This window comes from Salvelinus fontinalis, chromosome 36 (genome assembly GCF_029448725.1).
Source record: "Salvelinus fontinalis isolate EN_2023a chromosome 36, ASM2944872v1, whole genome shotgun sequence".
NCBI lineage: Eukaryota > Metazoa > Chordata > Actinopteri > Salmoniformes > Salmonidae > Salvelinus > Salvelinus fontinalis.
In genome coordinates this window covers 6231597-6250289 of record NC_074700.1, presented here as the reverse complement: position 1 = coordinate 6250289, position 18693 = coordinate 6231597, and the positions used below count along the sequence as shown (strand labels likewise).

Genomic DNA, 18693 nt, shown 5'->3' with positions numbered 1-18693 from the left:
CGTTGGATGGAGTGGTGTAAAGCTCGCCGCCATTGGACTCTGGAGCAGTGGAAACTCGTTCTCTGGAGTGATGAATCGCGCTTCACCATCTGGCAGTCTGACAGACGAATCTGGGTTTGGCGGATGCCAGGAGAATGCTACTTGCCCCAATGCATAGTGCCAACTGTAAAGTTTGGTGGAGGAGGAATAATGGTCTGGGGCTGTTTTCATGGTTCGGGCTGCACAGAGCCCTGACCTCAACCCCATCGAACACCTTCGGGATGAATTGTAACTCCGACTGCGAGCCAGGCCTAATTGCCCAATATCAGTACCCAATGTCACTGATGCTCTTGTGGCTGAATGTTCCAACATCTAGTGGAAAGCCTTCCCAGAAGAGTGGAGGTTGTTAAAAAAGCGGGACCAACTCCATATTAACACCCATGATTTTGGAATGAGATGTTCGACGAGGTGTCCACATACTTTTGGTCATGTAGTATATCTTAAAAATGGCTAAGGTATCTCACCCAATTGTTATGGTGAAGACGTTATAGGTACCACACCGGTACACCCACTGGTTGATGTTGGAGTCTTATGGCAGATACTGTTTTTCATGAAAAATGTACTCCGCACACTAGCTTTATAGGTACATGTATTGAAATGGAGCTCTTCATTATCGGTTTCATTAGTGGTGGCAGTTTGAATGGTTAGCATTAGCAACAGCAGCTGTGTGGCTACCAGGAGAGGGCTAATATTGCAAGGCTAACCTTACATACAGTATATTGGCATTCATGCAATTGCTCAAAGATTCTGCCCACCTTCTTGGCTACATCTTTCATACCCCCCCCCCCCCCCTATGACTCATAGAAGCAATGTTTGCTTAGATCAGACCTGTGATTATTGGCATGAACTACTAGTATGGCTCCTTTCACAACAGATAATGATAGTGCACTATCGTTAATATCTGTGTTCATTCAAATATAATAACGATAATGTGCAAAGCCCTATGATTCAGAGGTGCAGGCCCACACAATCTGAGGTTAATCAAGACGCACTCTACCTTATACACACACTGTCATACAATGTTTGTCCTGTGCAAAGTTTACGTCAGTCATTTGTGTATGAAGTTTAAGCCCCATTTCCTACAGAAACACTGGGGTTGTGGGAGTGTTGTTGCCTCATGAGATTGTTTTCGTACATGTGTTTGGCCTGAAGTTAGGATGTGATAATCATTCTCTCTGTGTGTGTGTGTTAATGGTGCGCGGGTCAGCATAACATTTTTTTCATCCGCCCGCAATAGCTGATAACCCATCCGCCACCGCCCGACTATACAGTGCATTCGGAAAGCGTTAGACCCCTTGACTTTTTCCACATTTTGTTACGTGACAGCCTTATTCTAAAATGTATTAAGTCGTTTTTCCCACCCCATCAATCTACAGACAATACCCCATAATGACAAAGCAAAAACAGGTTTTTAGACATTTTTGCAAACGTTTTAAAAAATAAACTGAAATATCAAATGTACATAAGTATTCAGACCCTTTACTCAGTACTTTGTTGAAGCACCTTTAGCTGCGATTACAGTATCAAGTCGTCTTGGGTATGACGCTACAAGCTTTGCACACCTGTATTTGGGGAGTTTCTCCCATTCTTCTCTGCAGATCCTCTCAAGCTCTGTAAGGTTCAATGGGGAGCTTCGCTGCACAGCTATTTTCAGGTCTCCCCAAAGATGTTCGATCGGGTTCAAGTCCGGGCTCTGGCTGGGCCACTCAACAAAGCCACTCCTGCGTTGTCTTGGCTGTGTGCTTAGGGTCGTTGTCCTTTTGGAAGGTGAACTGTCACCCCAGTCTGAGGTCCTGAGCAGGATTTCATCAAGGATCTCTCTGTACTGCTCCGTTCATCTTTCCCTCACTCCTGACTAGTCTTCCAGTCCCTGCCACTGAAAAACATCCCCACTGCATGATGCTGCCACCACCATGCTTCACCGTAGGGATGGTGCAAGGTTTCGTCCAGACGTGACGCTTGGCATTCATGGTCTGAGAGTCTTTAGCTGCCTTTTGGCAAACTCCAAGTGGGCTGTCATGTGCTTTTTACAGAGGAGTGGCTTCCGTCTCGTCACTCTACCATAAAGATATGATTGGTGGAGTGCTGCAGAGATGGTTGTCCTTCTGGAAGGTTCTCCCATCTCCACAGAGGAACCCTGTCAGAGTGACCATCGGGTTCTTGGCCACCTCCCTGACCAAGGCCCTTCTTCCCCCAATTGCTCAGTTTGGCCGGGCGGCCAGCTCTAGGAAGCTCCAGTGTGTGGTTCCAAACTTCTTTCATTTAAGAATGATGGAGGTCATCCAGTTGTAGAAAACATCTCAAGGATGATCAATGGAAACAGGATGCACCTGGGCTCAATGTCGAGTCTCATAGTAAAGGGTCTGAATACATATGTAAATAAGGTATACCTGTTTTTTTTTTATTTCATACATTTGCAAAAATGTCTAAAAACCTGTTCGCTTTGTCATTATGTGGTATTGTGTGTAGATTGATTAAAGAATTTGCTTTGTTCAATCCATTTTAGAACAAGGCTGTAACGTAACAAAATGTGGAGAAAGAGAAGGGTTGTGAATACTTTCCGAATGCACCGTATGTGATAGGCTAAAGTGAAAATCTGTGACCCGCACCCGACCCTAACCCACTAATAAAGAAAATGCGCTGCAGGCCACAGTCAGAGACAGCGGAACGAGTTTTTGACGGGGTGCCGGATTTCTTTTGCCTGATTTAGATGTTTCTGCTGATAATTTCAGACATTTTGGTAGGCAATTTTTTTTTGGTCAGCTTGTACATAATTTAGATACATGTAGCTTCTCTTCTGTCATTATATGTTACCCTAGAAGACTAAATAAACTCAATGTCATAAATTGATGGAATGGATGCTTCAATTTAGTTGACATCGGTAAGGTTTTCTGTCATCTCTGCAGAGTGAAGAGATTTAGGGACCGGGGAGAAAATGCAATGGGTTAACTCAACAACAAACAAAAAAATGTAAAGCATTTCTGTGCAAAATGTCCATATGACATCAATTTGACAGGTTGTAAATAGAACGATTTGAAAATGACCCAGACCCAACATGTTTCTGATAACATTTCAGTTTGGCTTGGATGCATTTTTGATGTGGTTGAAATACTATCAGCTTTCATGATACTAATAAAGATAGCACCTCTATACGAACAGAGGGTTGGTGCCACTTTACTTGGGGAGGACAGGCTCGTGATTATGGCTGCAGCAGAATCAGTGGAATGGTTTCAAACACATGATTTGATGCCATTCCATTTGCTTCGTTCCAGCCATTATTATGAGCCATCCTCCCCTCGACAGTCTCCACTGATACAGACGGTATTTAAAGGCACATTCGCATTCTCTCAAGATGCTGAAATAAATAAATAATATTTCTCCACTCCTGTTCCAGAGTCCAAGTTTAGCCTACATTTTGTGTATCATTTTACTGCAAGAAATGCATAATTTTGCAGGAGTTAATATATAGGCTCAGTTTCCATTTAACCCAGTAGGCTACAGTTCCCTTGACGTGTCATAGGCCTATTTGAAGTCCCCGTCTTGTGACTGTCAATTTTGTATGGCGCCTCACAATCATCACACTTAACATAGCCTGCACTGATATCATCATCTTTTACCACTTAACCAAATCGTCCCCAAACATACATTTTCCGGTCTTCCTTTTTCTTTATTTTCAACTCTCCTTTCGCAGCTTTTCTCTTATTTAATTCAACTCTGACATTGACCTTTTCGCCTCCGTGGATCGACATGAACTTTTTCTGCCCGTTCCCAAAAATGATTGACGTGTCGGCTATTTGGCGCCTGACAGTTATGCCCCAAAGCTTAGGTTTACGCACTAATGAAATAAAAACCTCAATGTAGCCTACAGATATAAATTGCATAAGAATGAGACGTTTATGGATGTCTTAAGGAAGGCTATTGTTTTCTTTTTAGGCAACCCGCCACCCACCCGCCCTTCATCCACACGATATTTAATGACCCGAAACCCTCCTGCCCTGTGACTATAACAGCCTGTGTGTGTGTGAGAGAGAACGAGTCTGGGAGAAAGCGAGTGATCGAACACTCTTCAGTATTGCAGTATTGCATCTGTATCGACAAGTGAATAGATCATGTTTCAATGCTCCTGTGCACAGTCCATTGCATTGTCTTTCCCGTACGTTTCTAATTACTTGGTTACATTTTTGGCCACAAGTTGTTGTTTTTTTGTTGCTTAATGCTTCACGCACAGTTGATCAAGTCAGCTGAGATTTGCCAAAAGAGAGAGTTGGAAGGCTGGCTTTTGATTTTGGTTTTAAAGCCAGCGGATTGGAGCAGATCCTAAGTATTGTGTTACAATACAGTTGAGTCCCATAAACTGTGTTTAGACACGTAAGCCCAATTTTTTATTTTTTTCCACTAATTGGTCTTTTGACCAATCACATCTAATGTGAAAAGAGCTGATCTTTTTCAGAACGGATCTGATTGGTCAAAAGATCAATTGGCAAAATAAAAAAATAAAAATCTGAATTAGGCTGCCTGTCTAAACTCAGCCATAGAGCCTCACGACCACATTGTTTAATGTAGACTCTGAGATTAGACTTCCTCGTTGCTTTAGGGCCCTATTATCTGTAGGCTGCAGAGCATTTACTCTTCACAATGCTAGTGAATATCAATATTCCTTAGAGGACATTGTGCCCTACCTCAACCACTTGAGTCAGGTGTTTCCTATCCTTAATTAGAGTACAGTAGTCTTGCTCTCCTGCTAAATTCTAAGACCTCTTCAAACAAGTGTGTGAAGTCATGTTTCCCTGTGTATGTCATCATGACCAAGTTCATGGAGTTGGGGGAAAAAAACAGTTTGCCTTTGATTTTACATTGAAAGTGTGGAATTTCAACTGGCAAGAATACATGTGTACTGTATGTAATGTATCAAATCGATGGCATAGTGTCTAACACGCCGTTTTTAACCAGAGCCTTAGATATACAGTATATAGCTATGGTTCTAAAGTATAGACCTAAATGAATCCAAAAAAGCTTCTACTGTAATGTTAATATAACTGGAAGTTATCCGTTAGCGTCATTCTCTCATTTAATTAATATTATACTGGGTGAAATGTCACTGTATTCTTCCATTGCTGTTGTTGATCTGTCTCTGTGGTGTGTGTGTGTGTGTCCAGTGAGAGGCCTGGCCCTGCACACGGTTGGCCAAGTCTGTCTGAACACAGACAGCAGACAGAGACTCCCTCCCAGCAAGCCTCAAAGACCCCATTGTGTGTGGAGTGGAGCCATGGTGTTCTGGTCCAGAGATTGAGTGTGTGGGATGTATCGAATGAAGGCATAACTGGAATCCCTCTGTCTCTGAAAAGCGAAACAGTCTTGTAAGGCCTTAAGGCGAGAGATATTTTCATACTTTCAAGCCGATAAGCCAAACTGGTTCTCCTCTTGGGATGATTTGCATGTTTGCTTGGCCACCGCATTCTTACCCAACCGTTTAAAGTGTTGTTTTTGCCTTCCTTACGAGCTAAGCAAGGCAAAAACAGTCAAGTGCTTTAGAAGTTCTTAAGAAACGCCTCACCCAAGTGCTCATTAGTAAACACTCAGTCAGAACCACTCCTCTCCTCAACCCTCAAAGGGAATAAGCCCACTTGCATTACAAATACTTATTATCAACAACAATGACTGTTAGATGATCGCTTGACTGCTACAGTGCTTGTGTCAGCATGCGGCTTGAGTAGTAGCATAGGCTATATCTCACCTGCAGTAATAGTCGGTAAAGGGTTAAGGAGGAAGGGAAAGTAACGATCTGTGAGTCACTTTCATACAATAAAGGAAACGATAAGCTCCCCAACTTGGATATGATGCATGGGAAGGCCTGGGGGAGGAGGAGGAGGAGGAGGAGGAGGAGGAGGAGGAGTAGGAGGTGGAGAAAGAGAGGAAGAATGTGGCAGTGTTCATAGTTGACGTTAGCTGACAGTCATGTGTGTCCTCTTGGAACGGACTTTGGAGAACGGAAGCCACACCCACTGGATGCCAGTTTGGCCTGGTATCAGTTATTGCATCACAACCCGCTGTGCCAGATTCTCAAGGTATATACACCTCTTCAACCCAGTAGATGGCAGAGCTGTTAAGGCATGTTTGGAACACGATTCATGGTGATTCACCCACGTGGTCGGTTTTCATTTCATCCCACAGAAACACTGTTTTTAAGTGCATCATCAATGTTCTTACAGATCCATATGCATGATACAGAATACGCAGGCTATGTAATTCAAACGACCATGCGTATTGACATGTAGGGTGACCTATAGATGACTCTGTACTTGTTAAATCAATTCAAACTTTATTTTCACAGAACGTTTTACAAAAGTAGACCCGGAGAATCGGTCTATTTATCCACGATCAGGTTCTTAATCAATCAGACGACTTACTCTTTCCCCTGACCCAGAGAGACGTGACAGTTTTATTGGACTGCATGGTCATTGGTCGGTGTGGTAACCATAGCAACATATGTCCAATTTAGGGAGGAGGAAGTACTTCATAAAGTGATAGAAAAAGCAGGGATTTTCCAACGGGGAACTGTAGACCCACACACACACACACACACACACACACACACACACACACACACACACACACACACACACACACACACACACACACACACACACACACACGTTTGTTTTACAATTGATTCCCATTCAAAATCCTATTTTCCCTAACTCCTAAACCTAACCCCTAACCCTAATTATAACCCTAAACCTAAAATAGCATTTTTTTCCTTGTGGGAACCAGTGAAATTGTGGGGACTGGAAAAGTGTCCCCATAAATTGTCCTTGTTTTACTATTCTTGTGAGGACTTCGGGTCCCCGCAAGGATAGTAAAAACAAACACACACACACACACATACTGACACACAATAGAACAAATGTTGCCAACCAAAGCAGGAAGTTGTGTAGGCTGCAAAAAAAGAAGGACAAAAAAGCTGCAGTTGGCTCAGGGTCTGATCATTAGTCACATGACATGTGGATTGCAACACCCTGGAATGCCTTCTGTCTCCCTTTCACCTCTGAGGAAATCAGTTGGAAATGTAAACATGCAGGATGATAGAATCGATCTAATCCCAACATGTTGTACACACAGAGAACGTGTAAATCTGTGGTGATTGGTTAATAGCGGAACAGATTCAAATCCATTCATTAAACACAACCTATTGATTAACACGTCTTCCTACTGCCATGTCTCAGGAAATTCCCAGGAAACGTGGACCTATACAGAATTATAATGGGAAAGGCCCGAGACGTGCGCACTACTTTAGAGAAAGTAAGTCTGCGGACACTTAACAACCATTTGAGCTAAACCTTGTTCCCTAAACACAAACTGAGGATAAACAATTAGAACATTCCACTCCTTTTTGCGAGGCTGCCCCTGGAAATTGCAAACGGTTGAGAGAAGCAGAAACACATGCCCTTAGCTCCTTTTCTCCTAATACTGGCAATAGTCTCCTGCCTTCTTTATTTTTGATAAAAATGGGACTTAATTCAGTCAGTAAGCAGCATCAAAGCCTCGTGATATTGAAGTAAATAGACCGTTTCTCTCCAAGCTCATCGACACTTTCATCTTGTTCTTTTAAAGTTATAAACAGTGCTGGATGAGCACATTAATGTTGGCTTCACAGGCCCATCTTCATGCACAATGTATGTCCTGTCTCTTTTGAGGAAGATTTGTGGGCTGTTAGCAGTATTTACAACACTCACTGCGGTCATGTCTAAGTGTGCTCATCTTTGGAAGTTCTCCCTTCTCTACAGTTCTTTCACGGTATTCCACGAATGCATTGCTACTGCTTGGTTTATAGTTAGTTACAATGGCATGACATCATGGAGTTGGATATAGGCTCCTCATTGGATGTCCTTGTGCGTCCTTAGCATTTACTAATGGTTCATCTAGTTCCAGACTGTCTAGTTCCATACCATCTCCTGATTGGTTGTCTTGGTCCATCTGCACAGATGATGTGTCGGCAGGCAGCAGCGCTGACTACCCAGACCGGGTGTCCACGATAGAGGGGCGCCTTCAGTTGCAGGAGAACGAGATCACTCTGCTCAAGTCATCACTGGCCGACGCGCTGCGCAGGCTCCGCCTCCACGACCAGCTGATCCCCCTGCTCAAACAGCAGCTCATCGCAGGTGGGTGGCCAACCATCACACCTTAGATCAGATTGCGGTCTTAAACGACTTGGTTTGACTAATGTAAGCCTGTCTACAGTACCAGAAGCCAATAGAATAGAATCTAATCAAATAGAATATTATCCCATCCCTATGACCATTGTCTTGTGCTTCAATGTCATGTCCATCCTCAATGTGTGTGATTGTGTCTTACTGTATATGACCTCAGTGAACCCTGCAGCGGCCCGTGTCCTGAACCAAGTCTTCTGCTCTGATGGTTTCTCCAGCTCCCGTAAACTGTCTTCCAGCTCAGCCCTGGATGGCACCCGCCACCCTGCCACCAGGTACTGTAACAGCACAGAGGGAGTGTGTAGGAGAGACCTATATAAAGATATGGCTCTTAGATTATCAACGTGTGTAAATAGGGCATCGTTTTTTCAGTCAAGACATTGGACTTAGTGGCCGGAATGTGGATTTCTAGCTTTCAAACTTCTATAGTAAAGTCTTATTGGATTCAGTTTGATATTGTATGATGTTTTATCCTTGTTGATCTCAACTCTACACTGTGTGTGTCTCTAGCCAAGTGGGAAACAACATTGAAGGTGAGAATGGTCACTATGGGGACAATGGATCCCTAGTCCCTATGTGTAAGCCCCCTACATATGATCGGGCTACCCAGACAGAGCTCACCCCGCTGGGGCAGGACCAGGGGCTAGACAGGGTCCCCCTGGCTCTCACCAGTGACATCCAGAGCCTCTCCCTGGAAGATGCCCTCCCCAAGGGTATCTCTCCGACCGAGGGGTCCCGGGCCACGCTCCACCGCATCCAGGGGCTTGAAGAGGATGAGGAAGTGGAGAAGGAAAAGGACCTGAGCAGGGCGTCTTCTGTAGAGGAGCCCATCCACCCCACCACCATGAGGAGCCTCCAGAGAGAGGACCTCCAGGACCCCAATGGCTCCACGGAGAGCCTGAGTTCAGGCCGCCAGACCCCAATCCCGGGGTCCCCAGCCACCCCTAAGGACCTGCCCCCCAGCCCCCGGAGCGGACCTCTCTCCACTATCCTGGAGGGCCAGAATAAACCCTTGTGCGTTATCGTCTCCTCCTCCTTCTCCTCTTCTCCATTCCTGCCCGATTGCATGGCTTTTGGGGATACATCTCCTATTCTCTATGCTTGTGTTTCTACAACCCCCCCCCAGTGTCAAAACTCTAATCTATGAATGCGTTTGCGGTAGACTGTTGACCGGGGAGCGTACATTACGTGCTCTCTCCCGCTGGATCCGGCTGCTGTGTTATTTGTCCATGTGTTTGAGCCGGGGGCTAAATAAGGGTGATTGGGAACATAAGGCCCTGTGTCTCATAATGACAGCGCTCATCGTATGCTGAGTGACACGTCCTTGAGAGACAACAAACACACACACACACACACACACACACACCGAATCAAGCGCAGTGGAAAATGTGTTAAGGGTCGTGCGGCTCAACCCTGAGTATACAATAGTAGTGAAAGCCGGGATAAGCTGGGGGCCATGTCAACACCTCTTTGATGTGGGGATCTAGAATACAACGTTTCAAAATGGCCGCGTTGTCCAAGCAGCAGCCGTTTCACCGCATATCCATGACAATGAATAAAACAGTCTAGTTATGTCTAGAACAAAACTTGATCTCAGCCCAAAGAAGTGGTAGCCTAGTTATGCGTGTCAGATGAGTAGGGGCCAGAGTTTAAAAAAATATATATATATATTTTTCCCGTTAATGTGATCTGATCAGGAAAAACTCTGGACCATAGTTAAACTCCATGCCCTACAGATAAGACATTTAATCAAGTTAAGGGCTACGTTCAGAACAACTGGGGTTTGCAGTTAAACACAAGTTAAGTAGTTCACACGGTGTAACAATAACACTGGGGTTGTGTTCATGAATCCACACTAACCTGATGATCAAACCTGAGCCTCACCCTTTAACGAAGTTCTCCTCCTTCAAGCATGGATTGATTCAGCATGATTTCCTGCATGCGGACATTTCAATGGGGCTTTTCATTGGTATATATGTATATTTTTTTTTTGCTGCATGCTGCTCCATAATCACAAAATAATTGCTACATTATTCCTCTGATTTGTTTTTGTGTTCTGTGTGTGTGTGTGTTGATGTTTTGTTTGCTAGTTATGACTTGGAAGAGGCCTATTGCTGATTGATAGCATATGTTTCAGTTAGCTCTATCATGCCACACCATTAGAACCAGCGGTGCTATGGATGGGAAGTCTAAGTTATGAAGTACTTTTATCCAGATCCAAACCGTAATATCAACTAGGCTATTCAGTTACATTACATACTTGGATACAAATACTGTCTACATAATGTACCTAGTATGTGTATAATCAATAGGAGCTTCAGGGGAAGGGAGTCAGCTGGGTTTCACTTCCTAGTTCTACTTCCTGTTACATACCTCAAACATCCCTGGTCACATGACGAGGGCAATTTCCTCTGATTTATTGAGCACATCATCAGGAAAATGGTTGTGTGGCTTACAGGAAATCCCTGGCCCGTCATAGAATAAACGTTGAAACACAGACACATTCATAGTTCATCTGAGCGTGTGCGTGCAACAGTGTTTGTGTGTGTGTGTGTGTGTGCAAGCGTGTTTGTGTGTGTGTGTGCATGCCTCTGCGCAAGTATGTGTTTGTGTTCCCAAGTGTGGTTATCTGTCTCAAACCCTGCACATAAATCCTCTTATACAGACTCCCTATCCTCATTGTCCAGAGTTCGCAGGAACAGTGAGAAACTGTCAAAGGACCCCCAGGAGAAGACCAAGAAGCGGTTGGACAAAAAAGCAGCTTCTTCGGCCAACCTCCTCACCCGATCCCCCAGTCTGGAGAGGTGAGAGAAGGCCCATCTGATCCATCAGCAAGACCAGCTTTCAAACTCATCGTCACATCTCATTTCCCTACGGCCGCAGAAACACATTTCACTAAATAGTCACTCATTGGAAAACAAGTGCCCTTTATTCTAGTATAATAAAATTCCTTTCCTTTTGAAAAGTCTTAGGATATCCCAATTGCGTAAGCTGGGCCCAAAGACTGTATAATATAACGGTTGGTCCAAGTGTCTGAAAGAGTCTCTTGGATATAATATCTTAACAGTTATGTTTTTTTTTCTTTTTTTCTCACAGCCGGACCAAAGAGCTCATCGCCAGTGCAGGTAATGTATATCCAACAGCATTAGTCTCTCCAGACTCCCTACAAAGTATTATCCAACCATAGTCTCTATATTGGCTTAAATGACTCACAGACTGACTGCAGGCCAGATCTAGACTGGATGAATAGCCCATACGTACATAACAGCTCCAGCTAACCTGTGTATTACTCTACCTATTATTAAATGTGTCCATAGCCTCCATTTAGGGGGACTGTAAATGCATAAACATAGTTATAGGCTGAAAGGCGATCTCATTTTTGGTGTGTTAACTTCTCATTCCCATTCTTTAGTTGGGGACACTAAACTGCATACTAAATGTCAAAGATGGTACAATGTCAAAGATAGTAGCTTTTATGAGCGTTGGCTTGAAGTATGGTTTATCTTTATAATGGTGACTCATTCCTTAACCAGAGCGAGTTAAGAGGACATATTCCCTCTGATTGTTTCTGTGTTTTTACCAGTTGGACCTAATGGGGATTCAATTGGCGGAAAATCAGTTTGATGCGCCCATCCGATTAGCATAATAGTCTGTAAATTTGATCAGTGAGCCACAAGACAAGGGGTTTCTATTAGACAAAGGGTGCATGGAGTGAGCCTCAAAAGAGCTTACGTCTGTGTGTACTAGGAGCATACTGCAACTAAAACAACAACAATATTACTGCTAATAATACTCTACACATTATAATAATGACAGTCGTGAAAGTGACTGGCCACTAGACGTTGCATCCATCCTCTAGTCGTTTCTAGGCTCAAAGGTCGCTCGGAGTCCATCACAGTCCATCCCTCTGCCACAAACTAAAATAAGCCTGGTCAGAAATATCCCTCATCGTACTGTGATGACAGAGACACTTTTTTTTACACTGGCGTATTTATGAGGCAGCGCGGCAGCCATTCCTGATGTTAAACACAAGAGAGTCTGTTTTAGTGCTCCACCACTCTGTTCTGGGTTGGGACGCTCCCGTTGGACTCTCCCTGGAAAGCCATCCATTGTGGTTAACCGTGCTGCCGCACCACTCCGAGACTCCCGACGGGATGATGGATGACTGTTTTACCCGAGAAGAACGGTTTTCAACAACAACAAAAAATATTTATCTTTCTGTGAGCTTGCCAGGACTAGACGTTTTCACGTTTTTTTTTTCACTGTCTCTCTGAGCTGGCCCGGGACAGGTCTGCCTGAATTCAACACGAGTTAGGTCATTTCTGCAACTGTCTCTTCTGCATCACGAGAGGGTTGTAAAAAGTGTAACCAGGTCTTTTTAAATTGAACTCACTGTATCCTAACTGAATGTCCATACTTGGAAATGTGAATGGCAATAGTGTGGAAATACCCCTACATTTTAATCCAATCCAAATCTGTCATTGATTTGATTCGACGGGGTCCAGGAGCAGTATGAATTAGGCCTATGGGAAAATTCCATGTAGTGTCACTAATGACTAATATAAGAGCTAGATAATAACTTGCAGTAGTTCAACTGTACCGACTTCCCTTCCCATGCTCCTTCAACCTGTGGCGTGGGCCCTGCCTTTTTAGTTTTAACAGCTAACAACCTTTTCATAGTGAGACATGCAGATGGGTCAAGCCCCTTTTCCCACCAGAAACATCCAGAACCAGAACCTTCCACAACACGTGTAAAACATATATTTTTTTAACTCTCCACTCCCCAGCCTTTTTAAATTGAAGAGTGTGAGGCGTTATTGGTCCTAGATTGCAGTCCGTTTCAAGAGGAGATTCACCTGGTTATTGCGATATAATGTATACACAGGATGCTTTAAGCTCGGACACGACTCAGACAATCCCTCTTCTTTCACCACCCTAAAATAATATGTTATGTTCTCCTTCGAACATTTGTCAGGCTGTGATGTTTATTTATTTATTTTTGACCAACAATTGCGCGCCCCATAGTTTGGGAACCACTGGTTTAGGAGGCCTGATGTTGGAAATCCACCCCACTGGTTTGCTCATAGATCACATTCGAGCGCCTCTGAAACTGGTCCCAGTGGATCTGTAATGTCAGAGCAGGGCCTGCTCTGCTGCAATCTGCTGTGATTTAGTTCTGCTCGGATCCCTGTGTTTATTAGTCTCTGTCTCTTCCTCTCCTCTCGTAGCATCAGCCGGATCGAGACGAGGAACCCAAGGTACGAGACATCATGGGGGATGTTATGTGTTAACTGTTATGTCGTTCAACTACATGTAGGTCTGAGACTTGGGCTTGGGATTCATACAGGTTACTGGCACTGCACTGTTGACTTAACATTATTGAATAAATTAGGATCTAAATGTGATTTGTGGTGGAGGATATTGTAGCATCACCAGGGCTTTGGTTGAGGATAGGTTAGCGAAAGTTCATATTGAATCATGGTAGCAATTGGAGATGTACAAATATGTATCCATGGTCCAGTCTTGTCATACATTTTTCTTCATCTGTCATTGGCTGACAGGTCAATCAATCAAGATGTTCATCCGCGGTCGACCAATCACCATGTACGTCCCCTCCAACATCCAGAACTACGATGATCTGAGGATGGAGCCACCTGTAGAGAAACTGGAACTCGATTGGGTGTATCCTTCCTAAGTCCCTCCCACAAGTCACGACCAATGGGGCTTTGATCTAGCAAACATACTGTGTGTTTTTAAATCCCAGTCATGGTTGATTAGAATATTTGATATCCTATAGTGCAAAGTTTATTAGATGAACGCCATTAAGTCCATTTTGCCCATGAGTCAGTTAGAGAAATGTATGTAAATTCCCTAATGTCCTTGAGCCAAGCCCTCCGTTTCAGTGGAAGTTGTGTCATCCATAAATCACCTGTTATTATGGGTGTAGCTGTGGGTGAAATTGCTTTAGGCTGAATTAATGATTTAGACTGATGAACCAATGAGACGTTTCAGTGATGTCACCTTGACTGGAGCCGCGTAGTTACGGTTACCGGGGGCGTGACTGCCGAGCCAACCTGTACCTGCTGGCGTCGGGGGAGGCAGTATACTTCATCGCCTGTGTGGTGGTGCTGTACCACATCAACAACCGCACTCAACGCCACTACAGCAAACACACAGACTGTGTCCGCTGGTGAGTGGCTCACGTTGAACCATGACACCTCATGTCATAATTCAAGTTTATTTGTCATGTGTATAAAATACAACAAACTGTACAAAATCAACACAAATTGTTGTTGAGCAAGCAAAATGTGAGGAATTGATTGTCAAGTTGAAAGAATGTGATGCTTTATAAAATCACAATTTGTCTGTCCTTCAGTCTAACCATCCATCCAGACAGGGTGCGGGTGGCGTCGGGGCAGACGGCTGGGGTGGATAAGGATGGCAAGGTGAGGCAATTTATGAATGAAAATGTTTACCAAATCTATGTACTGTAAATGGTCACACTTATCAAGTCCTATACGTCTAATTGTGTCTCTCAGCCTCTGCAGCCTTATGTCCACATATGGGATTCCTCCACATTGATCACCCTACAACAGATAGGACTGGGCACGTTTGAGCGAGGTGTAGGATCTGTAGCCTTCTCCTTTGCAGTAAGTGTTCATCCTTACTACAAAATGAACGGTCTATATTTTTAAGTACCTTGTCCTTTGTCAACTCGATAAGGCTTTTGAAAAACACCCGACACCAAATCTCCATACAACTCTCACAAACAACCAATACAGGCTTACATTGAGAGAGATGGATAAACTCGTGCTTGTTCAATGAACCATAAACAATTAATGAACATGCACCTGTGGAACGATCGTTTAAACACTAACCGCTTACAGACGGTAGGCAATTAAGGTCACAGTTATGAAAACTTAGGACACTAAAGAGGCCTTTCTACTGACTCTGAAAAACACCAAAAGAAAGATGCCCAGGGTCCCTGCTCATCTGCATGAACGTGCCTTAGGCATACTGCAAAGAGGCATGAGGACTGCAGATGTGGCCAGGGAAATAAATTGCAATGTCCGTACTGTGATACGCCTAAGACAGTGCTACAGGGAGACAGGACGGACAGCTGATCGTCCTCGCAGTGGCAGACCACGTGTAACAACACCTGCACAGGATCGGTACATCCGAACATCACACCTGCGGGACAGGTACAACAACAACGGGACATGGCAACAACGGGTTTTTTTGCTGAGTTTATATATATATATATACACTGCTCAAAAAAATAAAGGGAACACTTAAACAACACCAATGTAACTCCAAGTCAATCACACTTCTGTGAAATCAAACTGTCCACTTAGGAAGCAACACTGATTGACAATAAATTTCACATGCTGTTGTGCAAATGGAATAGACAACAGGTGGAAATTATAGGCAATTAGCAAGACACCCCCAATAAAGGAGTGGTTCTGCAGATCACTTCTCAGTTCCTATGCTTCCTGGCTGATGTTTTGGTCACTTTTGAATGCTGGCGGTGCTTTCACTCTAGTGGTAGCATGAGACGGAGTCTACAACCCACACAAGTGGCTCAGGTAGTGCAGCTCATCCAGGGTGGCACATCAATGCGAACTGTGGCAAGACGGTTTGCTGTGTCTGTCAGCGTAGTGTCCAGAGCATGGAGGCGCTACCAGGAGACAGGCAAGTACATCAGGAGACGTGGAGGAGGCCGTAGGAGGGCAACAACCCAGCAGCAGGACCGCTACCTCCGCCTTTGTGCAAGGAGGAGCAGGAGGAGCACTGCCAGAGCCCTGCAAAATGACCTCCAGCAGGCCACAAATGTGCATGTGTCTGCTCAAACGGTCAGAAACAGACTCCATGAGGGTGGTATGAGGGCCCGACGTCCACAGGTGGGGGTTGTGCTTACAGCCCAACACCGTGCAGGACGTTTGGCATTTGCCAGAGAACACCAAGATTGGCAAATTTGCCACTGGCGCCCTGTGCTCTTCAGATGAAAGCAGGTTCACACTGAGCACGTGACAGACGTGACAGAGTCTGGAGACGCCGTGGAGAACGTTCTGCTGCCTGCAACATCCTCCAGCATGACCGGTTTGGCGGTGGGTCAGTCATCGTGTGGGGTGGCATTTCTTTGGGGGGCCGCACAGCCCTCCATGTGCTCGCCAGAGGTAGCCTAACTGCCATTAGATACCGAGATGAGATCCTCAGACCCCTTGTGAGACCATATGCTAGTGCGGTTGGCCCTGGGTTTCTCCTAATGCAAGACAATGCTAGACCTTATGTGGCTGGAGTGTGTCAGCAGTTTCTGCAAGAGGAAGGCATTGATGCTATGGACTGGCCCGCCCGTTCCCCAGACCTGAATCCAATTGAGCACATCTGGGACATCATGTCTCGCTCCATCCACCAACGCCACGTTGCACCACAGACTGTCCAGGAGTTGGTGGATGCTTTAGTCCAGGTCTGGGAGGAGATCCCTCAGGAGACCATCCGCCACCTCATCAGGAGCATGCCCAGGCGTTGTAGGGAGGTCATACAGGCACATGGAGGCCACACACACTACTGAGCCTCATTTTGACTTGTTTTAAGGACATTACATCAAAGTTGGATCAGCCTGTAGTGTGGTTTCCACTTTAATTTTGAGTGTGACTCCAAATCCAGACCTCCATGGGTTGATAAATTTGATTTCCATTGATCATTTTTGTGTGATTTTGTTGTCAGCACATTCAACTATGTAAAGAAAAAAGTATTTAATAAGAATATTTCATTCATTCAGATCTAGGATGTGTTATTTTAGTGTTCCCTTTATTTTTTTGAGCAGTGTGTATATATATATATATATATATATGCCGTTTTAGCAGATGCTTTTATCCAAAGCGACTTACCGTCATGTGTATATATATTTTGTTATGGGTAGCCTCAGCGGAATGAACCCACGACCCCTTCAGACGGTTTCACATTAGCTATTGATCTCCGTTTCCCTGTCCTTGTGACTCTGCATTACCTCTCCATCTGCCATATGGCCTCTCACTGGTTCCTTCTCTCGCTCGTACTCACGTCTCCTCCGCTTGCAGGACTCTGGAGCCTTCCTCTGTGTGATTGATGACTCCAATGAACACATGCTGTCTGTGTGGGACTGCGCCAAAGGAACCAAGCACGCAGAGGTTAAGGTAAAGCAATGCACCAAGACACACACGCATGCACACTTGGCATTCATGCAAGCACACAGGCACGGACACACCTACATGCATGCACACACGAACACACGCATACACATAGAGAGTCCTATTCATATTGCACAGTAGGTTTATTACAGTAAAATGGTAATAATCAATACCATTTACAGTATACATCTGCTTCCTTGTGCTATAACAAACCTACCCATGTACATGAAATAAGCCTCTAGTGTATCTTTGCTGGGAGCCAAGCCTGTCATTTGCATGCGTAGGCTTTGTTAAAGCCAGCATTCCTTGGAGTGAGAATCTGTAGATGCCTGAAAAAAAGAGGACTGTTTGCATAGATTAAGAAAAAAATATGGCGTCCACGTCACCTCGTTCTGTCGCAGACTTCTGTCCCAAATTTCTCAACTTCCCTTAGAGTAAGTTCAGCAACGTTGCCACGGCAACTGTGTAAATATTTTAGACAGTGAATTTGTGTGTGTGTGTGTGCGTGCGTGCGTGCGTGTGTGACTGTGTGTGTGTGTTGGTGGGTGGTTTGGATATTAGGTGGGTGTTTATATGAGCTCATTTCCTGTCTTTGGTCCTCAGTTTCTTGTAGCACACATGTATGATTCGCCAAATAGATTTTGCATAAGCATAATTTGTCATGAGAGTGCCATAGATTCAATAGTCCAGTTTTTGGATCTCCAGCAAAAATTGGGAGTGGTCACATGGGGGGGGGGGGGGGTTAGCAGCCCACATAAATATAGCAGTTGGTTCAATGTACAGTATGTAACACATGCCCATATATGCCCATCCCCCACTGGACTGTAATGGAGTAGTTCAATGCTTTTTTTCATATAGTGCAGCTGCTGCCCATTTGAGACTTTGGTGCAGAAGTGTTATGCATTATACCCTCTTATACAACATTTGAACTAACTGCATTTCTATGAGGACATGAGATACTGGGATTCACAGTTTCAATTGATATTTAGCATTTGAATCAATTATTTCACGACTTGAACTCTTCCCCTGGCGTGTGTCCATCCAGAGCACCAACGAGGCAGTGTTTACAGTCGAGTTTAACCCCAACGACAGCACCAACATCATCACCTGTGGCAAGTCTCACGTCTACTTCTGGACGCTAAGTGCCGGCTCACTCACCAAGAAGCAGGGCATCTTCGGGGTGAGTGAAATCCATTATAAGCCCCTACAAGTACTTTGACAGCCTTTTTCACGTTGTCAAAATGGTCAACAGCACCCTGTAAACATGACTGACTGGG

General features: G+C 44.5%; 1 protein-coding gene across 3 annotated transcripts in view; it reads left to right on the top strand.

Annotated features, from left to right (window-relative positions):
* Nucleotides 1-18693, top strand: part of LOC129835087 (echinoderm microtubule-associated protein-like 3) — a 30741-nt gene that overhangs the window by 7681 nt on the left and 4367 nt on the right. For 2 of the 3 annotated variants that reach the window (XM_055900464.1, XM_055900462.1), the window contains 12 exons: nt 8022-8198; nt 8407-8521; nt 8757-9260; nt 10934-11050; nt 11343-11371; nt 13475-13504; nt 13808-13928; nt 14287-14436; nt 14623-14692; nt 14786-14896; nt 17327-17422; nt 18462-18596. In XM_055900464.1, the coding sequence (XP_055756439.1) occupies nt 8022-8198; nt 8407-8521; nt 8757-9260; nt 10934-11050; nt 11343-11371; nt 13475-13504; nt 13808-13928; nt 14287-14436; nt 14623-14692; nt 14786-14896; nt 17327-17422; nt 18462-18596 (1655 nt within the window). The remainder of the gene's footprint in view (nt 1-8021; nt 8199-8406; nt 8522-8756; nt 9261-10933; nt 11051-11342; nt 11372-13474; nt 13505-13807; nt 13929-14286; nt 14437-14622; nt 14693-14785; nt 14897-17326; nt 17423-18461; nt 18597-18693) is intronic. The other variant, XM_055900463.1, reaches the window with a different exon arrangement.